The sequence below is a fragment of the Mirounga angustirostris genome, unplaced genomic scaffold (genome assembly GCF_029215605.1).
Source record: "Mirounga angustirostris isolate CCGP_5_RB_7025 unplaced genomic scaffold, mMirAng1.0.hap1 SCAF_15, whole genome shotgun sequence".
NCBI classification, from domain to species: Eukaryota; Metazoa; Chordata; class Mammalia; order Carnivora; family Phocidae; genus Mirounga; species Mirounga angustirostris.
Genome location: NW_026991723.1, coordinates 46,615,023 through 46,639,613, shown reverse-complemented (window position 1 = coordinate 46,639,613; position 24,591 = coordinate 46,615,023). Strand labels below are relative to the sequence as shown.

General features: G+C 43.5%; 4 protein-coding genes across 4 annotated transcripts; all 4 read right to left on the bottom strand.

Annotated features, from left to right (window-relative positions):
* Positions 1-1,948: 1,948 nt before the first annotated feature.
* On the bottom strand, positions 1,949-2,512 carry LOC135362646 (interferon alpha-1/2-like). Its single transcript, XM_064579016.1, has one exon. It carries the CDS (start codon positions 2,510-2,512, stop codon positions 1,949-1,951), a length of 564 nt encoding a protein of 187 aa, XP_064435086.1.
* A 5,146-nt stretch (positions 2,513-7,658) lies between these two features.
* On the bottom strand, positions 7,659-8,222 carry LOC135362651 (interferon alpha-1/2-like). The gene has a single exon (XM_064579021.1). It carries the CDS (start codon positions 8,220-8,222, stop codon positions 7,659-7,661), a length of 564 nt encoding a protein of 187 aa, XP_064435091.1.
* Positions 8,223-15,936: 7,714 nt separating this feature from the next.
* LOC123842728 (interferon alpha-1/2-like) lies at positions 15,937-16,500 on the bottom strand. The gene has a single exon (XM_045871957.2). The coding sequence runs from the start codon at positions 16,498-16,500 to the stop codon at positions 15,937-15,939; it is 564 nt and encodes a 187-aa protein (XP_045727913.2).
* Positions 16,501-21,857: 5,357 nt separating this feature from the next.
* LOC135362648 (interferon alpha-1/2-like) lies at positions 21,858-22,421 on the bottom strand. Its single transcript, XM_064579018.1, has one exon. It carries the CDS (start codon positions 22,419-22,421, stop codon positions 21,858-21,860), a length of 564 nt encoding a protein of 187 aa, XP_064435088.1.
* Positions 22,422-24,591: the final 2,170 nt, after the last annotated feature.

The window sequence follows — 24,591 nt, the reverse complement described above, 5'->3', positions numbered from 1 at the left end:
GAAAAAGAAATGGGGTATACTGCTGCTGTAGTAAACAGGGTCACAATGAGGAGTGAAGGAACCTAATTAATAAAGCCAGTCATTCCAGGAAACATTGTTTTATCAGTAGTAATAGACAATTTGATGAAGGATTGAATGAGTTATCTATTCTTGAGCAGTGAATTTTTGAAGCTGAGCAGCTCGCTGATATACAAGGTAGTAAGAACCAAGACAGGATGGGCACCTGGGTGGCTCAGTCGTTAAGCGTGTGCCTTCAGCTCAGGTCATGAACCCAGGGTCCTGGGATCGAGTCCCACATCGGGCTCCCTGCTCGGCAGGAAGCCTGCTTCTCCCTCTCCCACTCCCCCTGCTTGTGTTCCTGCTCTCGCTCTCTCTCTCTCTCTGTGCAAATAAACAAAATCTTAGAAAAAAAAAAAAACAAGACAGGATAAGCAATTGTCAGTAATTAAGTCATGATTTAAAATAATACAGTATTAAACCCATTAATAAGATTTGCCAAAACATCAATTCCATGAAATCACTCCAGAAGAAACATACGGCATAAAAGGACAAACTATGCAAAGAAAAACGAACCCCATTATTCCCAGATCCCATGCTATATTCTTCTCCACTTCAGACACACACTTCTCTTATTTATGCTCCCATTGGCTCCAGTGTGGTCTCTGCTTATGATTCCACCCAACCGACTCTCATGAGGTCAGCAAAGGCATCTAGTTTTCTGACACGCCAGGCAGTTTCAATCCACATCTTCCAGGAATCCACTGATGGTCTTCGAAGCACATTTATGTCCTTAAATATACTCATTGGCATCCTCTCTTATTATCCATGTACTGTATGGCCATGAGTCCACTGTCTCCTGGTGGCTCTTCTCTCCCCTCCCTTCAATGGTTGGAGAGCCTCAGAATCAAGTTTATGTCTATCACACTACACGGTCTCCCCACATGAACACCTCTGTTTCTGGCATTCCCTGTAGATATGGACCTCAGCCATGGCATTTCTTGTCAAACGCAAGATCATCTCTCCCCTGACACTGGACATTTGTGCCTCCATGTCTACCAGTCACCTGTCGAGGGGTCCCCAGCTTTTATGTGTACTTCCTGACCTTCTCCATTCCAGCATCAGGTGAGAGGATTCACTTCCTTCCCTTCTTCATTATAACACTAAGTCTGAGGATTATTTTTAGATTCCTATCCCAACGACAACCAAACATGTAGACATCGGGCCCTGTATTTGTCATGCCTTCTAGCCCAAGTGCAATGTCCAAGTTGTCTTAGAAAAAGTCAGTTGTTGCTTCAGATGTACATAATCTGATGGGTAAATGCATTCTGCTGAACACTTTCTTTTTCTTTTTTTTCTTTTTTTTTTGGTTTTATTTATTTACTTGAGAGAGAAAGAGAGAGCATGAGAAGGGGAGAGAGTTAGAGGGAGTAGCAGACTCCCCGCCGAGCAGATTTCCCGACTCAGGACTCAATCCTGGGACTCCAGAATCATGACCTGAGCCAAAAGCACTCACTCGACCAAATAAGTCACCCAGGTGCCGCACTGCTGATCCTTTTCAACCAGGCTGCAATTAGACTTGGAGTTACTCTTTGAACACTTTCCGTAGTAAAAGTTCAATAAAAAAAAAAGATAAACTGATTAAATATCATGAGTACATTTTATTACATTGCTGATATATACAGCTGCATATAATAATATATAAAAATATAAATCCTATAAACATTTACATAAATAAATATTTAAATAGATAAATAGACATGAGAACGGTCAACTATAAGCGACGACTGCTTGTAGAGTTGATATGTCGCTTAATACTTCTGAAAACCTTTAACAAATGCATTCTGTTGATGTCACCATAACAGCAGAAATGAGAGTCTTTGACACGGAAGAACAAGGGAAAGTGTGATATTATTAGTCAGAGGGAATCATTTCCATCTTGAACCGGGTCTCACTTCTTGCTCCTTAATCTTTCTTGCAAGATCGTTGATGAAAACAAGGAGCTCGTGATTTCTGCTCTGACAATCTCCCAGGCACAAGGACTGTATTGCTTCTCTTGCAGATAGAGGGAGATTCTTTGGAAGTAGTTCCTCAGGATGGAGTCCACATTCATGAGGGGAGTCTCTGCCCCCTCCGCCTCCTGCATGGGACAGGCTTCCAAGTTGGTCAGCTGCCTAGAAAGTCCCGAGCAGAGCTCCTCTAGGAGGGTCTCGTTCCAAGCACCAGATGAAGCCTCTGTGCAGAAGAGGTGGAAGATCTTCTGGTTCATCACATGGACGACAGAGAGGGCTTGAGCCTTCTGCAACTGCTTGCCATCGAGCAACTCCTGGGGGAAGGCAAAGTCACTTGTGTACTTGTCACAAGAGCCAGCAGACATTCTCCTCATTTGTCCCAGGAGCGTCAAGGCCCTCCAGGCGAACAGGCCATGGCTCTGAGGCAGGTCACATCCCAGAGAGCAGAGGGAGCTGCAGCTGAGCACCACCAGGGCCACCAAGAAGGAAAAGGGCAGGGCCATTGGGGATCCTGCAGATGCTGCTGGCCTGGCTGGGGTGGGCAAGTCTGGGAACCGTGGCTCTAGGTTCTCTGACCATCTTCCCTTGGGTGTGTGGCTTAAGTAGGGGACATTGGAGTTTTCAATTTCTGAACGTTTCCCTTATTTTCTACTTCTCTTTTTGCTTTCCATTATGCACTTTCTACTTGGGTTTGGAGCACGGGTTTCTCAACCGATTCTTTTTCTTATTGCCCCCTCCCTTTACAGTCTTTTCAATGTTTATGTAATTGAACCTTCCAAGAAAGCTCGGTAACACGGACCTGCAGTCTATATAGATTTGGATGTATACTCTGCTTTATAGATAAAAAAGAAAGTGTCCATTTTACTCTGTTTATTTTATTCAGGGTGAAGAATGACTAGAAAGCTCAAATAAAGCTCAATTTTAAAGCTCCTGAACCTTCACTGGATAACTAAATTTGATTAGTGACATCGAAGTTTTTACTTATTTCAATGGCAATATAAAAGTAAAATGTAAGTTAAGAATTTCTAGAAAGACATAATAATGATATCAATGTACTTAAATATTTAGAATCATTCCAAATTGCTAACAGCCAATGACAAATTAAATCATTTATTGGACATTTGTTCTTAGTGTACTGTATTTATGTGGCCTCAATGAGAAAATAATTTTTAACTTCACTTGCTGCTTGATACTCATCAAGTTATTCTCAAAATATTTTTTTCTAATTAGCACTAGATAGAATTACCGATATGTTGAAATAGTTTTGCCGAATAAAGTCAAAAGTATAATCTATTTGTATTTCTTTCAAAGCGTGATTCACAACAAGGCTCAAACATCAGCAGTGTCCACCAGATAGTCAATGGCAGCTCAAGAGTAAGCAAAGATCACCTCTCCAGGTAAGACATCGATTTCCAGGAAATGATGGAGAAAAGTTCTCCAATCCCAGATTATTCCTGTTATTCCTAGGTGGACACTATCTTGCATGCATTTTGTGTATCTTCCACAAATTCCATGTCCATGCTTCTTGTGTGATACCGAAGAAAACCCACTGACAGACAATAAATACTGAGGATAAGGTTTTGTGAGACTGCTCCAAGGCTGAGCTTTGGCATACCACACACCTTGGAATATTGAAGACTTGTTCCCAACCCTAAGAACTACTGGGTACATTGTTGGAAGCAACTGTAACAACTGTTCCCTCTGGTGGGGGGATGCTGGTGATGGGAGAGACTGTGCAGCTACAGAGCAGGGAGGATGGGAAAAACTCAGGACCTTCTACTAGATTTGGCTGTGAACATAACTGCTCTTTTTTAGAAAAAAAAAAAAAGTATATTTTTGTAGAAGTTCATAAAAACCATGGAAATTGGCTTATTCCACTCGCAGAGTCAGTTCATTCCACGAAAGAGCCTTTTTTTTCCCGGAAGAAGATATCCCACCAGGGACAGACTTCTACATACAAGACAAGCCCAGTTTCCAGACTTGGTCACTGTCTAGCTCACCTTGCCCACTCGCTGGCAGCACCCCCTCCCCCGGAAAGATTGTGATGGGCCACCGAACAGCAACCTTCCACTCCTGTTTCCCCTTTGCTACAGCCACTGTTACATCACTGCAGTGGGAACATTCCCTTGGGTCCAGAAATAGTCACCAGGAGAAAGGAAGAGAGTTTCAGAAAAGCCTAGAAACTTCAGACAACATTTGCTCTTCCTTGGTGGCCTTGTAATAGGAAGTAAAATGGCCAGACAGAAACCACAAAGGAAAAGGAAGCAGCTGTATGAATGGGCAGGAGAGGCTCCTGAGGAGGGAGGGAGGAGGGCAGAGCTCACTGGGGGTTTCTACCCTGGGGGAGAGGGAAACACTATGATTTGGGAGTGAAAGTATGGGGTCTGGGGAAGCAGGGAGGAAGGGGAAATGGGCTCTAACAGAATGTCTAGAGTATGTGTATGTCCATACAGTGTATATGGATACATATGATATTATTGTGTCTATAATTACATTCCATTCATGGGCCACCTGTTCCCGGTTTGGTATTTTAGAGAATCAACAGTTTGCAGTCAGTTACAGAGAGGTTAGGAGAAGATCACTTTGCTCTTAGAATTGTCATTGAAAAAACTAATAGTCATCATTTGTTAAACTCTCACTCAGTGGAAGATACTAGATACATTTAAATGTGCTATTCCATTATTACAACAACTATAGGAATATTTCCACCCCACTTCACATTTGGGAAAACTGAACTTCACAGAACTCAAGTGAGTTTCTCAGGGTCAAACAACTAGATCACAAGCAGTAGCTAGAAGAAGTGCATAGTCCTAGAGTCCATGTGATATATTACTACCAAAGGTTCATCTTGGGAAATTCTGAAGCCTCTCTTCTTCCAGACTTTCTGGAGATCATTCTTCCCTGGTTGTGTCCCACCTGCACTGGCTGCCCCATCTCTGTGCCCTTTGCAGGCTCCCCTTCTCTTTCTCAGCCTTAAAAGTTAAAGGTGCTCCGAAGTCTTAGGGCATTTTCTCCTTCCACACTCATTCAGACAGAAGGACTTTCAATAGCGAGCCTCGATTTCCAAATATGCAACAAACAATTGGGATTGAATGTCTCCAGGACGTGAAATGTTGGAGATTCCAGATTCACATACGCATCTACCAGTGGGAAGTCCGCTTTCCCCTCTTCTCGACATCCCTCCTTCAAGATCCTGGTGACACAATCCCTTGTCCTCTACTTCTCTGACGAGGGAGACTCAGACTATTTTAGAAGGATTCCTTTCCCCCTCCCTCTGCTGGAAAAGCCAGCAGATTTTCCTCTGATCTTCACAGAGAGAGCCTAGTGAGGATTCTGAAGGTAAAACTCACAAACCTGTGAGCTCCAGGAACTAGGGAGCCCTGGAGTTGGTCCCTCTCCAGTGTAAGCACACAGAGCCTCAAGCAATGCTTCAATTACAGCTCGTGTTCCTCCCAATCCCTGCTCCTGGTAAGGTGTGATTGTCTGCATGCTCCTTTTTCTCTGGTTGCCAGTGCTGAGGCTGGCCCTGGGACCTCAGTTGTGAATGGATCTCAGAAGAGTTGTTGTTTTCAATTGTGTTGCATTTTGTGGTTGTTTCTGTTGTTGTTGCTCCTGCTGTGGGGTCCGGAAAAAGTTCCAAGAGGTTCAGTGTTGGACAGGAAACCAAGGATCCTACAATACACGAACCCGCAAACAACTTCAGTACACCTCTCACCTACGGAGGGATGCCCTTAGAGATACTCATGTTCACAGACACATTTTAACCCCAATTTTGAATAATTTAACTCAATGCGTTCTATGACTGAAGCAGAAAGAAGAGTCCTTGGAAAGACGGAGCACGTGGGCATGTGACTTTATGTTGTAGGTGAAGAATATCATTTCCGGGTCCCTTTCCTGCTTTCTTTTTTGTTTTATTTTCCCTTTCCTTATTTCTTCATTTGAATATGAAGAGATGGGTCTCCTGATTTTGACTCAGAAGGTGAAGGTCTGCTGGAGCACCTCATGAAGGACAGAGATGGCCCAGGCCTCTGGACCTGGAGGCCACCCACCATGTCCCAGAGGAGATGTCCGTCAGTCAGGGGAAAGGACAGACCCTCCTCCTCTGTGTCAGAAGCAACAAGACCTCCTGTGTAGCCACCCAGGGCCTGGAGGCAGGTCACAGCCCAGAGCTGAGAGGCTGCCACAGGGAACCAGCCGGAGCCACCAGAGAGGTTGGGCACAGCACCTGAGGGCTTCTGGTGGTCTGGGGGACCAGTGGGGGCGGCTGTGGCCCCCAGATCCTCTCCTGTTCTTTCTACTAGTGACTCTTAAATAGAACAGGTAGTTTGCATTTGCAGAATGTTCCAGTACATTTGCATGTCTTTAATTTTTCTTTGCTTTTTTATATTTGCTTTTCATACATTAAAAGAGATTAGAATACCTCATTCATATCAATTATTTTTTCATTTTTTTCATCAAAGTTTAATTTGCCCAAAAAAGGTAAATCTCTCAAAACTATTTCCTATCTATACTCACTAGCTTCCCTTCTGTTCCTCACCTTTCCTCCTCGTCCAATATGGTTTTTGGTGATTAATTCAGTCAAACCAGCTTGCACCTGGGTCACACCCCCTCCACTTCCAGCCTTGGGGCACTTTCCATTCACCTTTGCTATGATGCAATTCCTTGAAGCATTTTTTGGCTCTGAAATACACTCTTAACCAATATTCGCTCTTACCCTACTGCCTTAGGGCCATTCCTCCTTTGTTTGTAGTGTGGCTCTTTTCTCCCTTAACCACTGGACCTTTGAGGCATCACTTTTAAGTCCTTTTCTTATTCTACACTCTCTGCCCTTGGGACCACTTCCCTTGCTGGGCCTTAAACGAATGGAATGGATTGCAAATGGCAGACTCAAGGATCCATTTATAAAGAATATTCACATTTGGATGTCTACCAGTCTAATGTGGAAGCGATCTAGCGCTTTTGATTCTATGTCCTGACATGTATGTTTCCTCGTCTGCTTCTAGAATTCATATTTTCCCTTCTTCTCATTCTACCCTTTACCTTAACTGGTATTACTCCCCTATGACTATCGTTTGGAGGTTGGTTTTCCTACAAACTCAAAGATACAGACAGAGCATTGGATTTGTTATGTCCGCCTTTATCCTGATGACACCATACAAACTGTCTTCAGAGAAGTCTATGGTTTTACTTCTAATGTGAATCATTAAATAATGAGTCAATGAGTTCTACAATGCATTTCTTTCATCAGGTTGTAATTGGACTTGTTTCATCTTTCAATAAGAAACAAATACAAGAATTTTTCTATAAAAACTTTTAATGAACAAAAAATAAAAAATGTAATAAATGTAAAGCACATATATTTCTATTAACCAGAAAAGGAAGGAACACCTATTATTATACAATAAAAAATAATTTAAATCTTATAATTAGTGAAATACATATATAGTTAAAAAGGTAGATCAGCATGGTCATCTGGAAGCGACAGGCGTTTGTAGAGTTACCTTGATGTGCTTAATACTCCTGAGAACATGTAACAAATTGAGTCTATTCATGTCACCAGGACAGCAGAAGTGACAGTTTGACATGGCCAAACTCCAGAGAGTGTGATATTATTAGTCAGAGGGAATCATTTCCATGCTGAACCGGGTCTCACTTCTTCCTCCTTAATCTTTCTTGCAAGGTTGTTGATGAATACAAGGCTTTCATGATTTCCACTCTGACAATCTCCCAGGCACAAGGGCTGTATTGCTTCTCTTGCAGATAGAGGGAGATTCTTTGGAAGTAGTTCCTTAGGATGGAGTCCACCTTCGTGAGGGGAGTCTCTGCCCCTGCCGCCTTCTGCATTGTACATGCGTCCAGGTCGGTGAGCTGCTCAGAAAGTCCGGAGCAGAATTCCTCTAGGAGGGTCTCATTCCAAGCAGCAGATGAAGCCTCTGTGCAGAAGAGGTGGAAGATCTTCTGGTTCATCACATGGACAACAGAGAGGGCTTGAGCCTTCTGCAACTGCTTGCCATCGAGCACCGCCTTGGGGAAGGCAAAGTCACTTGTGTACTTGTCACAAGAGCTAGCAGACATTCTCCTCATTTGTCCCAGGAGTGTCAAGGCCCTCCAGGCGAACAGGCCATGGCTCTGAGGCAGGTCACATCCCAGAGAGCAGAGGGAGCTGCAGCTGAGCACCACCAGGGCCACCAGGAAGGAAAAGGGCAGGGCCATTGGGGATCCTGCAGATGCTGCTGGCCTGGCTGGGGTGGGCAAGTCTGGGAACCGTGGCTCTAGGTTCTCTGAACATCTTCTCTTGTGTGTGTGGCTTAAGTAGAGGACATAGGAGTTTTCAATTTCTGAAACGTTTCCCTTATTTTCTACTTCTCTTTTTGCTTTCCTTTCTGCACTTTCTCCTTGGGTTTAGAGCATAGTTTTCTCAATCATTTCTTATTTTTTCCAGTATTATCCCCTGCCTCCAGAGTCTTTTTCGATGTTTTTTAATTGAGCCTTCCAAGAAACCTTAATAGCGTGGATACACAGTATATATAGTTACATATTGTATTTATATCCGTGCTTTATAGGTAAAAAAGAAAGTGTAAAGTTTCTCCACTTCAGGGTTAAGAATGGCTAAAAATTTTAAGCTAAAAGTTAAATTTTAAAGCTATTGATGCATAAGTATAAAAGTAAATGTGCTGAGTGACTTGTAATTTACTTACATACATAAACTGTAATATGTAACATACATATGCAAATTAACAATTTCTAAAAAGACATAATGATTTTGGTGTACTTAAACAGGTAAAATCATTCAAAATTGCTAAAAGCAACTAAAAAATTAAATTATTATTAACATCTGTTTTTAATGTACTGAACTTTAATGTTGCCTCATATGACAAAATCATGTTTAACTTCAACTGCTACTACATACTCTTGAAGGAATTGTCAAAATATGTTTTCTGTTTAGCGCTAGATAATTACTGATGTGTTGAATAAGTGTTGTACAACTAAATCATAAAACATAACCTCTTTGTATTTTATTACAAAGCCTGCATCACGTCAAGGCTCAGACAAGCAATATCCACAAGACATCCGATGGCAGCTCACAAGTAAGCACAGATCATCTCTCCAGGTCAGACTTTGAGATGTAGGAAATGATGGAGAGAAAAGTCCTCCAATCCTAAATTATTCCTCTTATTCCTAGGTTTGTCATCCTCATTTGCAGACCGTTTGGGTATCTTTCAAGAATTCTATGTCATGGTTTCTTGTCTCATACCGAAGACAACCCAATTAGAGACAATAAATACTAAGGTTTTGTTAGACCGCTTCAACACTGTGCCAGTGTCCCCAACAGGAAGCCTGGTTCTTGTCTCGATGTGGAGGTATGAAGTTTCTAATTCCTGATAAATGGATTTTCCCAGCCACACCTCCCTGACAAGGTAGTTATCACCTCTACTAACATTTTTCCTCTGGAGTGACTCAGTGTCTTCCACCCAAGCTCTCCTGGACTCACTCCCTGAGGGCAGGCTCAGCATGTCCTGAGGACTTTAGATGCCCCTACTGTGCAGGGGCTGGTTTCCTTGTCAGCAAAGCAATGACTGGCCCTGGATCCTTGCCCTTGCCCCTGGAGTGTTTGTGCTGGGGACCCTAGCTCTCGGTGCTGACCTCCTCCTCTCCTGACCAGGTATCAAAAGTGTCAACAGCCCTCAGATGCTGAGGGTGAACGTTTGTTTTCTCCACGTAGAGGAAAGACCCCACTGTAATCCTTTTACCTTGAGTAAGGGAATACATTAATTTTGACACCACAGTCCTTACTTTTCCATTTTGAAATTTTTTTTAAGTAGGCTCCACACACAAGGTAGAGCCCAACATGGGGCTTGAACTCACAGTGTGAGATCAAGACTTGAGGTGACAGTATAAGAATCAGATCCTCAACGGCCTCAGCCACTCAGGCTCCCCTAGTGTGCTAATTGTACTTAAACTACGGTACACTTCTTTGCCTCAAAATTTCCGGACTGGGCACGGGGGATTCACTGATTGTGTCTCTCAGGAGAAACTTCCAGCACAGAATGTAATGACTTTCAGTAGTTCATTCAGGCTGCGTATTTCTATTAGGCATCTTAGTCTGGTCATCTGTCTGGTGCTCAGAATGCAGGGGGGTGAGGCCCAGGCTATGATGTCAGGGAGAAACAGCCTTCTTGCCTTTCCTTATTCATGATATTGCATTTTCAGTTTCAATAACAACAACAAAAAGAATTTGAATATCTTCATTTTTCCACAGTGCGTTGCTGGACACACTCCGAATTGCTGCTCCCGCATCCTGTTCTACATCATCGTGAAGATCACACAAAGGGAAGTAACAGAAAGGTCAAAGGACTGCACCGGCTTTCTCTATCATTTTCAAGACATCAGTTTTCTGTATCTCATTTCAACTTTCCTAGAAAGCAAAACATGACAGTGGTGTATGGGGCAGGAGGGGAAGACGAATGTTACATCTGAATGTCACAAAAGTGAAAGACTGGCCTCTGCTGAGAAAAATGACAGAGTGTACATCAGCAAAATTGAATGCAGGAACACTGGGGACCAGCAGCTCTGGCAGAGGGGGAGAATGAAGGCTGTACTGAATTACCCCAAGTCAGGACAGTGGCTGCCTCCGCCAGAAGCTCACACAAGACCAACTCCTGGGTCCCGAGCAGCCCTCAGCTTTGCAAGAACAGCCACCTGAATTTTACTTCATTCAATCCACATATGCTCAGCTCTGAAGAGAGATGGTGGGTGGGGGCACATCAACCAGCTCACAAGAGAATGGTGACCAGAACCCCAGCTGCTCACCCTCTGAGGAAGGAGAGGGGATACTCGCCCTGCCTGAGCGCTCTACCTAGTTGATAAATCCACTCAGTCCAGGAAAAGATTGCCTTGAGAAATCCAATATTAAGACAGAGGGCACTGGATGATCCTAAAAGATTCTGCTCTTCATCTGGATAAGAATAATGATGATGAGGTTTTATGATGATAACACCCAAAGCTGAATTCAGGCTAACTCTTCGGAGATCCTTGAAATCATTAACTCAATCCTCTCGATATCCCCATTTGTATTCCACTTATTTATACAGCTGTTTGGAGAGAAATAGAAAACCGGAAGGATGAATTATTCTGCAGCTACCAAAGATCCAAGTTTGAACATGAGCAGTTGTGAGATACTGGCTTGTCTGGAAGCACCTGTTAAAAGGGGTGAAAGACACAAATGGAGAGAGGATTTAAGAACCAGGAGAGGCCATGGCATGAAATCTGTCAGGAGGGGAGGGTGAAGGATCAAGAAGTCCAGATTCCACTTCAAATGTAAAGTGCTGGGGTCTGGATGGCAACAGGGGGTGTGGTGTGAGTCCACTGAACTGATGGACTTGAAGTTCTCAGAAAAGTTGACAGACTCCCTTTTAAATACTCATAAGGCAGGAGTCGTTTCTGCCAACGAAAGAGAACTTGCAGCTGGTACTGGAGTAACCCTCCTCCTTGCAATACGCTGCAGGCTGCTGTCGCGTCAGCGTCACCCATGCTGGGGACACTGCTGTGGGCCACGTCTGCGTAGGAGAACGCTGCCCTCACAGGGTCCACTTGAATCATCTCAGTCTCGGGAAGGATATGGAGAGACAGTTGACTCAGTGCTGCCCATTCCTACGGTTCCAACTCGTGAGGACAAGTCTCTGATCCAGTGGACACTTCCCCATTTCTCTTCTCCATCCAGGTTCCCAAGTTGCTGCTGACCTTCCACACCTTCAAGTTTCCAGATGTGCAGCTGTGGTTTTTTGAGCAAAGGAGCATCCTGCTCCTAGTTTGATCAGAGCATAGGAGACCTCAAGCACAGGCATGGCTGAGCTCCTGGATTTCTTGGGTGTAGACCTGTGGGCAGGGTTCCCAGTATTTAGTGTATTTCTGTGCAGGACTGGATGTCCGGGGGACCTTCAGCTCCGCCGCGCACGAGTCGGCTGGCAGGCAGGGTGGAGGGAGGCCGTGCATGTTCCTTTGTCCTGAAGCTGCCAAACCTTGGCTGCTTGTGGCCGGTAAACTGCACGGTGATCTCTCGCAGCCCATCAGTGGGCACCTGGCCCCGAGACCTGCCTCCCCCACATCCCCTGACAGGTTGACCAGAAGCACCTGCGGATGGAAAGTTGATGGTGGTGCTCACTCCCCTCACCCTTGCCCCTGGCCCTGCCAATTGGTTCTCCAACACTTTCCGGTATTTAATAATCCATAATACTGGGATCAAAACTGAAGGTGGCTGTAGGGATTTTCAGGACAAGACTTACACTTTATCACAGACAGAGTAAGGAAACAGATTTATGGCAGCATTAGAATCTCTGGTTGTCAACAAGTAGCCTTTTGTAGCTTAAAGGGACATCCTCAGGAAGAGGTCCCATTTCTGCAGCTATCCCAAGGCTGGCCTCCATCTTGGTCGCCACCGTGGTCACACGTGGCACCAGCGGGCAGTCCTCCTGGAGAACAGCTTCATTAGTCCACCCTTCAACCTGATCCTGCTTTCTGTTTCCTTTTAGCCACAGCTGCTATTACATCACATTGGATGGAAATCAGAGTGAAGCCTGTCTTGCAAGTGGTTCTACAAAACCTAGAGACGTCATTTCAGTTTTGCATTCTACTTGCGATGTGCTGCTCTCCTGGGAAACCTTTAAGCTGAGACCACAACAGAACAGAAAGCTGTTGTGTGAGGAAACGACAGACGTTGGCGAGGATGCAGAGAAAGGGGAACCCTCCTACACTATTGGTGGGATTGCGAGCTGGTACAGCCACTCTGGAAAACAGTATATAGGATCCTCAAAAAGTTGAAAATACAACTACCTTACGACCCAGCAATTGCACTACTGGGTATTTACCCCAAAGATACAAATGTAGGGATCCAAAGAGGTAGGTGCACCCCAATGTTTATAGCAGCAATGTCCAGAATAGCCAAACTATGGAAAGAGCCAAGATGTCCATCAACAGATGAATGGATAAAGAACATGTGGTATGTATGTATGTATATATATATATATATATATATATATATATATATATATATATATAATGAAAATTATGCAGACATCAAAACAACAACAACTAAATCTTGCCATTTGCAACGCCGTGGAAGGAACTAGAGGGTATTATGCTAATCGAATAAGTCAATCAGAGAAAGACATGTATCATATGATCTCACTGATATGTGGAATTCTTAATCTCAGGAAACAAACTGAGGGTTGCTGGAGTGGGGGGGGGTGGGAGGGATGGGGTGGCTGGGTGATAGACATTGGGGAGGGTATGTGCTATGGTGAGTGCTGTGAATTGTGAAAGACTGTTGAATCACAGATCTGTACCTCTGAAAGAAATACTACATTATATGTTAAAAAAAAAAAAAAGAAGATAGCAGGAAGGGAAAAATGAAGGGGGAAAATCAGATGTGGAGACGAACCGTGAGAGACTATGGACTCAGAAACAAACTGAGGGTTCTAGAGGGGAGGAGAGTGGCAGGATGGCTTAGGCTGGTGATGGGTATTAAAGAGGGCACGTGTTGAATAGAGCACTGGGTGTTATACGCAAACAATGAATCATGGAACACTACCTTAAAAACTAATGATATAATATATGTTGATTAACATAATATAATAAAATTAAATTAAAAAAAAAAAGAAAGCTGTTGCGTGAACAGGCTGACAGGCCAAGAGATTGAATGCCAAGGATACTTTCGGGACGTCTGCCTTAGGAAGGAAACTGTTAGGAGGGCAATGTGTCCTAGAATGAGGAGGGGGAGGGCAGGGGCAGGGGCCAGAAGGTTAAAGAAATAGCATGTTCTTCTGCACTTCTGCCTAGATTTTGTTATCAACTCTCAGATATTCATACAAACCACCCTTTCATCACTGAATATAAATAAAAACCCTTCTTGGCAATGGGGAATGAATTGGTCAGCCTTCTCTAGAATTCACGATAGAATTCCGGTTGTGGAGGCTGCCCCCTTTGGAAGTCAGTTACTGAAGCATAGGACACACTGTTCCCAAGAATTTTGTAGAAAGACACAAACAGTATTCTCATATTTAGCTGTCAGAATTAAAACAAGAGCATATGTACCATATTTAAGTCGTTCCTTTATGGAAAATACAATGCTGGGTGCCTTTAAGTGCATGAGTTCTGTTAATCTTCACAATATCCTGTTACAATTGTGAATCATATCAAACACTGGAGAAAAAGAAATGGGGTATACTGCTGCTGTAGTAAACAGGGTCACAATGAGGAGTGAAAGAACCTAATTAATAAAGCCAGTCATTCCAGGAAACATTGTTTTATCAGTAGTAATAGACAATTTGATGAAGGATTGAATGAGTTATCTATTCTTGAGCAGTGAATTTTTGAAGCTGAGCAGCTCGCTGATATACAAGGTAGCAAGAACCAAGACAGGATAAACCATGTCAGTAATTAAGTCATGATTCAAAATAATACAGTATTAAACCCATTAATAAGATTTGCCAGACATCAAATGCATGAAATCACTCTGGAAGAAACATGCAGCATAAAAGGGCAAACTATGCACAGAAGAACGAACCCCATTATTCCCAGATCCCATGCCATATTCTTCTCCACTTCAGATCCACTGACTTCTCTTATTTATGCTCCCATCGGCTCCAGTGTGGTCTCTGCTTATGATTCCACCCAACCGACTCTCATGAGGTCAGCAAAGGCATCTAGTTTTCTGACACGCCAGGCAGTTTCAATCCACATCTTCCAGGAATCCACTGATGGTCTTCGAAGCACATTTATGTCCTTAAATATACTCATCGGCATCCTCTCTTATTATCCATGTACTGTATGGCCATGAGTCCACTGTCTCCTTGTGGCTCTTCTCTCCCCTCCCTTCAATGGTTGGAGAGCCTCAGAATCAAGTTTATGTCTGTTTCTCACACTACACGGTCTCCCCGCATGAACACCTCTGTTTCTGGCATTCCCTGCTAGATATGGACCTCAGCCATGGCATTTCTTGTCAAACGCAAGATCACCTCTCCCCTGACACTGGACATTTGTGCCTCCATGTCTACCAGTCACCTGTCAAGGGGTCCCCAGCTTTTATGTGTACTTCCTGACCTTCTCCATTCCAGCATCAGGTGAGAGGATTCACTTCCTTCCCTTCTTCATTATAACACTAAGTCTGACAATTGTTTTTAGATTTCTATCCCTCCAACAACCAAAGATGTAGACATCAGGACCTGTATTTGACATGTCCTATAGCCTAAGGGCAAAGTACAACTTGTCTTAGAGGAAGTCAATTGTTGCTTCAGATGTTCGTAATCTGATGGGTAAATGCATTCTGCTGACCATTACCTTTTTTTTAAGATTTTATTTATTTACTTGACAAAGAGAGAGAGCATGAGAGGGGGGAAAGGTTAAAGGGAGTAGCAGACTCCTCGCCGAGCAGGGATCCTGACTCAGGACTCAATCCTGGGACTACGGGGCCATGACCTGAGCCGAACGCAGTCGCTCAGCCAACTAAGCCGCCCAGGCGGCCCACTGCCCTACATTTTTCAACCAAGCTGCAATTAGACCTGGTGTTACTCTTTGAACACTTCCCGTAGTGAAAGTTCAATTAAAAAAAAAAGATAAACCAAATAAATATCAAGAGAACATTTTATTATATTAATGACATGTACAGCTACATATAATATATGAAAAATATAAATCTTATAGACATTTACATAAATAAATATTTAAATAGATAAATAGACATGAGCACGGTCAACTATAAGCGACGACTGCTTGTAGAGTTGACATGTTGCTTAATGCTTCTGAAAACCTTTAACAAATGGATTCTGTTGATGTCACCATATCAGCAGAAATGAGAGTCTTTGACATGGAAGAACAAGGGAAAGTGTGATATAATTAGTCAGAGGGAATCATTTCCATGGTGAACCGGGTCTCACTTCTTGCTCCTTAATCTTTCTTGCAAGATCGTTGATGAAAACAAGGAGCTCGTGACTTCTGCTCTGACAATCTCCCAGGCACAAGGGCTGTATTGCTTCTCTTGCAGATAGAGGGAGATTCTTTGGAAGTAGTTCCTTAGGATGGAGTCCACATTCATGAGGGGAGTCTCTCCCAGCCCAGCCTCCTGCATGGGACAGGCTTCCAGGTCGGTCAGCTGCTCAGAAAGTCCCGAGCAGAATTCCTCTAGGAGGGTCTCGTTCCAAGCAGCAGATGGGGCCTCTGTGCAGAAGAGGTGGAAGATCTTCTGGTTCATCACATGGACGACAGAGAGGGCTTGAGCCTTCTGCAACTGCTTGCCATCGAGCACCTCCTGGGGGAAGGCAAAGTCACTTGTGTACTTGTCACAAGAGCCAGCAGACATTCTCCTCATTTGTCCCAGGAGCGTCAAGGCCCTCCAGGCGAACAGGCCATGGTTCTGAGGCAGGTCACATCCCAGAGAGGAGAGGGAGCTGCAGCTGAGCACCACCAGGGCCACCAGGAAGGAAAAGGGCAGGGCCATTGGGGATCCTGCAGATGCTGCTGGCCTGGCTGGGGTGGGCAAGTCTGGGAACCGTGGCTCTAGGTTCTCTGAACATCTTCTCTTGTGTGTGTGGCTTAAGTAGGGAACTTGGGAGTTTTCAATTTCTGAACGTTTCCCTTACTTTCTACTTCTCTTTTAGCTTTCCATTATGCACTTTCTACTTGGGTTTGGAGCATGGGTTTCTCAACCGTTTCTTTTTCTTATTGCCCCCCACCCCCGTTTACAGTGTTTTAAATGTTTATGTAATTGAAATTTCCAAGAAAACTCACTAACGCAGATCTGCAGTCTATACACTTATGTATGTATAACCCTGCTTTATAGATAAAAAGAAAGTGTCCATTTTACTCTGTTTATTTATTTCAGGGTGAAGAATTACTAAATATTTCAAACTCAAAGCTAAATTTTAAAGCTCCTGATCCCTCACTGGATAACTAATACTGATTTGTGACTTCTAATTTTTTTCCTTATTGAAATGGAAATATAGGAGCACAATGCAAATTAAGAATTTCTAGAAAGACATAATAATGATATTAATGTGCTTAAATATTTAGAATCACTCCAAATTGCTAACAGCTAATGAAAAATTAAATCATTTGTTGGACATTTGTTTTTAGTGTACTGTATTTAAGTGGGCTCAATGAGAAAATAATATTTAAATGCACTTGCTCCTTGATACTCATCAAGGTATTCTCAAATATTTTTTCGATTTAGCACTAGATAGAATTACTGATGTGTTAATTAACTTTTGCAGAATTAAATCATAAAGTATAATCTATTTATATTTATTTCCAGAGTCTGATTCACAACAAGGCTCAAACATCTGCATTGTCCACCAGGTAGACAATGGCAGCTCACAAGTAAGCGAAGATCACCTCTCTGGGTAAGACACTGAGATCCAGGAAATGATGGAGAGAAAGTCCTCCAATCCCAGATTATTCCTCTTATTCCTAGTGGGGCACTATCTTGCAGGCATTTCGTGTGTCTTCCACAAATTCCATGTTCATGCTTCTTGTGTGATACTGAAGAAAACCCAATGACAGACAATAAATACTGAGGATAAGGTTTTGTAAGACCATTCCAAGGCTGAGCTTTGGCATATCACACACCTTGGAATATTGAAGACTTGTTCCCAACCCTAAGAACTACTTGGTACATTGTTGGAAGCAACTGTAACACCTGTTCCCTCTGGTGTGGGGATGCTGGTGATGGGAGAGGTTGTAGAGCTACAGAGCAGGGAGGATGGGAAAAAACTCAGGACCTTCTCCTCACTTTGGCTGTGAACATAACTGCTCATTTTTAAAAAATATATATTTTTGTATAAGTTCATAAAAAGCCATGGAAATTGGCATCTTCCCCTCACAGAGTGAGTTCATTCCAGGAAAGAGCCTTTTTTTGGCCCGGAGGAAACTCTCGCACCAGGGACAGACTTCTACACACAAGACAAGCCCAGTCTCCAGACTTGGTCACTGTCTAGCTCACCGTGCCCACTCGCTGGCAGCCCGCCCTCCCCGGGAAAGATTGTGACGGGCCACCGAACAGCAACCCTCCACTCCTGTTTCCTTTTACTACAGCCACTGTTACATCACTGCAGTGGGGACGTTCCCTTGGGTCCAGAAATAGTCACCAGGAGAAAGGAAGAGAGTTTCAGAAAAGCCTAGAAACTTCAGAGAACATTTGCTCTTCCTTGGTGGCCTTGTAATAGGAAGTAAAACGGCCAGACAGAAACCACAAAGGAAAAGGAAGCAGCTGTATGAAAGGGCAGGAGAGGCTCCTGAGGAGGGAGGGAGGAGGGCAGAGCTCACTGGGGGTTTCTACCCTGGGGGAGAGGGAAACACTGTGATTTGGGAGTGAAAGGATGGGGTCTGGAGAAGCAGGGAGGAAGGGGAAATGTGCTGTAGCACAATGTCTAGAGTATGTGTACGTCAGTAGAGTGTAGATGGATACATATGATATTATTGTGTCTATAATTACATTCCATTCATGGGCCACCTGTTCCCAGTTGGGTGTTTTAGAGGTTCAGCAGTTTGCAGTCAGTTAGAGAGAGAAGGCTAGGAGAAGATCACCTTTCGCTTAGAGATGTCTATGAAAAAAATAATAGTCATCATCTGTTAAACTCTCACTAGTGGAAGATACTAGATATATTTAAATGTGCTACTTCGTTATTACAACAACTCTAGGAATATTTCCACCCCACTTCACGTTTGGGAAAACTGAACTTCAGAGACCTCAAGTGAGTTTCTCAGGGTCAAACAACTAGATCGAAAGCAGAAGCTAGAAGCAGTGGGTAGTCGTATAGCCCATGTGATAAATTACTACCAAAGGTTCATCTTGGGAAATTCTGAAGCCTCTCTTCTTCCAAACTTTCTGGAGATCATTCTTCCCTGGCAGTGTGTCCCCTGCACTGGCTGTGCCAGCTCTGTGCCCTTTGCAGGCTCCCCTTGTCTTTCTCAACCTTAAAAGTTAAAGGTGCTCCGAAGCCTTAGGGCATTTTCTCCTTCCACACTCATTCAGACAGAGGGACTTTCTTTTTTTTTTTTTTTTTTTTAAAGATTTTACTTATTTGCAAGAGAGAGAATGAGAGACAGAGAGCATGAGAGGGAGGAGGGTCAGAGGGAGAAGCAGACTCCCCGACGAGCAGGAAGCCCGATGTGAGACTCGATCCCGGGACTCCAGGATCATGATCTGAGCCGAAGGCAGTCGCTTAACCAACTGAGCCACCCAGGCGCCCAGACAGAGGGACTTTCAATAGCGAGGCTTGATTTCCAAATATGCAACAAACAACTGGAATTGAATGTCTCAGGACGTGAAATGTTGGAGATTCCAAATTCACATATGCATCTAGCAGTGGGAAGTCAGCTGTCCCCTCTTCTCGACATCCCTCCTTCAAGATCCTGGTGACACAATCCCTTGTCCTCTACTTCTCTGAAGAGGTAGACTCAGACTACTTTAGAGGGATTCCTTTCCCCCTCCCTCTGCTGGAAAAGCCAGCAGATTTTCCTCTGATCTTCACAGGGAGAGCCTAGTGGGGATTCTGAAGGTAAAACTCACAAACCTGTGGGCTCCAGTAACTAGGGAGTCCTGGAGTTGGTCCCTCTCCAGTGTAAGCACACAGAGCCTCAAGCAATGCTTCAATTACAGCTCGTGTTCCTCCCAAACCCTGCTCCTGGTAAGGTGTGATTGTTTGCACGCTCCTTTTTCTCTCGTTGCCAGTGCTGAGGCTGGCCCTGGGACCTCAGTTGTGAATGGATCTCAGAAGAGTTGTTGTTTTCAATTGTCTTGCAATTTGTGGTTGTTTCTGTTGTTGTTGCTCCTGCTGTGAGGTCAGGAAAAAGTTCCAAGTGGTTCAGTGTTGGACAGGAAACCAAGGATCCTGCAGTACATGAACCCGTGAACAACTTCAGTATAGCTCTCACCTACAGATGGATGCCCTTAGAGATACTCATGTTCACAGACACATATTAACCCCAATTTTCAATACTTTAACTCAATGCATTCTATGACTGAAGCAGAAAGAAGAGTCCTTGGAAAGACAGAGCACGTGGGCATGTGACTTAATGTTGGAGGTGAAGAATATCATTTCCGGGTCCCTTTCCGGCTTTCTTTTTTGTTTTATTTTCCCTTTCCTTATTTCTTCATTTGAATATGAAGAGATGGGTCTCCTGATTTTGACTCAGAGGCTGAAGGTCTGCTGGAGCACCTCATGAAGGACAGAGATGGCCCAGGCCTCCTGGACCTGGAGGCCACCCACCATGTCCCAGAGGAGATGTCCCTCAATCAGGGGAAAGGACAGACCCTCCTCCTCTGTGTCAGAAGCAACAAGTCCTCCTGTGTAGCCACCTGGGCCTGGAGGCAGGTCACAGCCCAGAGCTGAGAGGCTGCCACAGGGAACCAGCCAGAGCCCCACAGAGGGTCTGGGCAGAGCACCTGAGGGCTTCTGGTGGCCTGGGGGACCAGTGGGGGTCGCCATGGCCCCCAGATCCTCTCCCATTCTACTTGTGACTCTTAATAGAACAGGGTAGGTTTCATTTGTAGAATATTCCTATACACGTACATGTCTTTAATTTTTGTTTGCTTTTTTATATTTGCTTTTCATACATTAGAAGAGATTAGAATACATCATTCATATCAATTATTTTTTCATTTTTTTATCAAAGTTTAATTTGCCCAAAAAAGGTAAATCTCTCAAAACTATTTCCTATCTATAGTCACTAGCTTCCCTTCTGTTCCTCACCTTTCCTCCTCGTCCAGTATGGTTTTTGGTGATTAATTCGGTCAAACCAGCTTGCACCTGGGTTACACCCCTTCCACTTCCAGCCTTGGGGCACTTTCCATTCACCTTTTGCTATGATGCAATTCCTTGAAGCATTTTTTGGCTCTGAAATACACTCTTAACCAATATTCGCTCTTACCCTACTGCCTTAGGGCCATTCCTCCTTTGTTTGCAGTGTGGCTCTTTTCTCCCTTAACCACTAGACCTTTGAGGCATCACTTTTAAGTCCTTTTCTTATTCTACACTCTCTGTCCTCGGGACCACTTCCCTTGCTGGGCCTTAAATGAATGGAATGGCTTGTAAATGGCAGACTCAAGGATCCATTTATAAAGAATATTCACACTTGGATGTCTACCAGTCTAATATGGAAGCTATCTAGCGCTTTTGATTCTATGTCCTGACATGTGTTTCCTCGTCTGCTTCTAGAATTCATATTTTCCCTTCTCATTCTACCCTTTAACTTAACTGGTATTACTTCCGTATGATTATCGTTTGGAGGTTGGTTTTTCTACAAACCTCAAGATACAGACAGGGCATCGATTTGTTATGTCTGCCTTTATCCTGATGACAACATACAAACTGTCTTCAAGGAAGTCTGTGGTATTACTTCTAATGTGAATCACGGAATAATGTGTCACTGAATTCTACAATGCATCTTTCATCAGGTTATAATTAGACTTCTTTCCTCTATATAAGAAACAAATACAACAATTTTTCTATAGAATTATTTAATGAACAAAAAAATAAAAAATTTAATAAATGTAAAGCACATTTATTTTTATTAACCACAAAGTGAAGGTACACCTAATATTATATAATAAAAGATAATTTAAATCGTATAAATAATGAAATACATATATAGTTAAATAAGTATATCAGCATGGTCATCTGAAAGCGACGGTGTTTGTGGAGTTGACTTGATATTGCTTAATACTCCTGAGAACATGTGACAAACGGATGTTGTTCATTTCACCATACTAGCAGAAGTGAGAGTCTTTGACATGGCAGAACAAGGGAAACTGTGATATTATTAGTCAGAGGGAATCATTTCCATGGTGAACCGGTCTCATTTCTTGCTCCTTAATCTTTCTTGCAAGATCGTTGATGAAAACAAGGAGCTCGTGACTTCTGCTCTGACAATCTCCCAGGCACAAGGACTGTATTGCTTCTCTTGCAGATAGAGGGAGATTCTTTGGAAGTAGTTCCTCAGGATGGAGTCCACATTCATGAGGGGCTTCTCTGCCCCCTCCGCCTCCTGCATGGGACAGGCTTCCAGGTCGGTCAGCTGCCTAGAAAGTCCCGAGCAGAACTCCTCTAGGAGGGTCTCGTTCCAAGCAGCAGATGAGGCCTCTGTGCAGAAGAGGTGGAAGATCATCTGGTTCATCACATGGACGACAGAGAGGGCTTGAGCCTTCTGCAACTGCTTGCCATCAAGCACCTCCTGGGGGAAGGCAAAGTCACTTGTGTACTTGTCACAAGAGCTAGCAGACATTCTCCTCATTTGTCCCAGGAGCGTCAAGGCCCTCCAGGCGAACAGGCCATGGTTCTGAGGCAGGTCACATCCCAGAGAGCTGATGGAGCTGCAGCTGAGCAACACCAGGGCCACCAAGAAGGAAAAGGGCAGGGCCATTGGGGATCCTGCAGATGCTGCTGGCCTGGCTGGGGTGGGCAAGTCTGGGAACTGTGGCCCTGGGTTCTCTGAACAGCTTCCCTTGTGTGTGTGGCTTAAGTAGGGGACATGGGAGTTTTCAATTTCTGAACGTTTCCCTTACTTTCTACTTCTCTTTTAGCTTTCCATTATGCACTTTCTACTTGGGTTTGGAGCATGGGTTTCTCAACCGATTCTTTTTCTTATTGCCTCCTCCGTTTACACTGTTTTGAATGTTTATGTAATTGAAACTTCCAAAAAAATTCACTAACACAGATCTGCAGTCTATATAATTATATATGTAGAGCCCTGCTTTATAGATAAAAAAGAAAGTGTCCATTTTACTCTGTTTCTTTAATTCAGGGTGGAGAATGACTAAAAATTTCAAACAGAAACCTCAATTTTCTACCTTTGATACTTCACTGGATAACTAAATTTCATTAGCGACTTCTAATTTTTTACTTATTTCAATGGAAATATAAAAGTATGCAAATTAAGAATTTCTACAAAGACATAAAAATGATTTCAATATAGTTAAATATTTAGAATCATTCCAATTTGCTAACAGCCAATGAAAAATTAAATTCTTTATTGGACATTTGTTTTTAGTGTACTGTATTTACGTGGCCTCAATGAGAAAATAATTTTTAACTTCACTGGCTGCTTGATCATCATCAAGGTATTCTCAAAATATTTTTTCTATTTAGCACTAGATAGAATTACTGACGTATTGAATAAGTTTTGCAGAATTAAATCATAAAGTATTCTCTATTTGTATTTATTTCCAAAGCCTGCACCACAACAAGGCTCAAACGTCAGCAATGTCGACCACATAGCCAATGGCAGCTCACAAGTGAGCAAAGATCACCTCTCCGGGTAAGACATCGATTTCCAGGAAATGATGGAGAAAAGTTCTCCAATCCCAGATTATTCCTGTTATTCCTAGGTGGAGCACGATCTTGCACGCATTTCGTGTATCTTCCACAAATTCCATGTCCATGCTTCTTGTGTGATACCGAAGAAAACCCACTGACAGACAAAAAATACTGAAGATAAGGTTTTGTGAGACTGCTCCAAGGCTGAGCTTTGGCATACCACACACCTTGGAATATTGAAGACTTGTTCCCAACCCTAAGAACTACTTGGTACATTGTTGGAATCAACTGTAACAACTGTTCCATCTGGTGCGGGGATGCTGGTGATGGGAGAGATTCTGCAGCTACAGAGCAGGGAGGATGGGAAAAAACTCACGACCTTCTACTAAATTTGGCTGTGAACATAACTGCTCTTCTTTAGAAAAAAAAAAGTATATTTTTGTAGAAGTTCATAAAAAGCCATGGAAATTGGCTTATTCCACTCGCAGAGTCAGTTCATTCCACGAAAGAGCCTTTTTTGCCCCAGAAGAAGCTATCCCACCAGGGACAGACTTATACATACAAGACAAGCCCAGTCTCCAGACTTGGTCACTGTCTAGCTCACCTTGCCCACTCGCTGGCAGCCCCCCCTCCCCCGGACAGATTGTGACGGGCCACCGAACAGCAACCTTCCACTCCTGTTTCCCCTTTGCTACAGCCACTGTTACATCACTGCAGTGGGGACATTCCCTTGGGTCCAGAAATAGTCACCAGGAGAAAGGAAGAGAGTTTCAGAAAAGCCTAGAAACTTCAGACAACATTTGCTCTTCCTTGGAGGCCTTCTAATAGGAAGTAAAATGGCCAGACAGAAACCACAAAGGAAAAGGAAGCAGCTGTATGAAAGGGCAGGAGAGGCTCCTGAGGAGGGAGGGAGGAGGGCAGAGCTCACTGGGGGTTTCTACCCTGGGGGAGAGGGAAACACTGTGATTTGGGAGTGAAAGGATGGGGTCTGGGGAAGCAGGGAAGAAGGGGAAATGTGCTCTAACACAATGTCTAGAATATGTGTATGTCCATACAGTGTATATGGATACATATGATATTATTGTGTCTATAATTACATTCCATTCATGGGCCACCTGTGCCCAGTTTGGTATTTTAGAGAATCAACAGTTTGAAGTCAGTTACAGAGAGGTTAGGAGAAGATCACTTTTCTCTTAGAATTGTCATTGAAAAAATTAATAGTCATCATTTGTTAAACTCTCACTCAGTGGAAGATACTAGATACATTTAAATGTGCT

Excerpts from the sequence above, each read along its gene's own strand:
- LOC135362646 (XM_064579016.1), bottom strand. The coding sequence starts at position 2,512 with ATGGCCCTGCCCTTTTCCTTCTTGGTGGCCCTGGTGGTGCTCAGCTGC.
- LOC135362651 (XM_064579021.1), bottom strand. The coding sequence starts at position 8,222 with ATGGCCCTGCCCTTTTCCTTCCTGGTGGCCCTGGTGGTGCTCAGCTGC.
- LOC135362648 (XM_064579018.1), bottom strand. The coding sequence starts at position 22,421 with ATGGCCCTGCCCTTTTCCTTCTTGGTGGCCCTGGTGTTGCTCAGCTGC.
- LOC123842728 (XM_045871957.2), bottom strand. The coding sequence starts at position 16,500 with ATGGCCCTGCCCTTTTCCTTCCTGGTGGCCCTGGTGGTGCTCAGCTGC.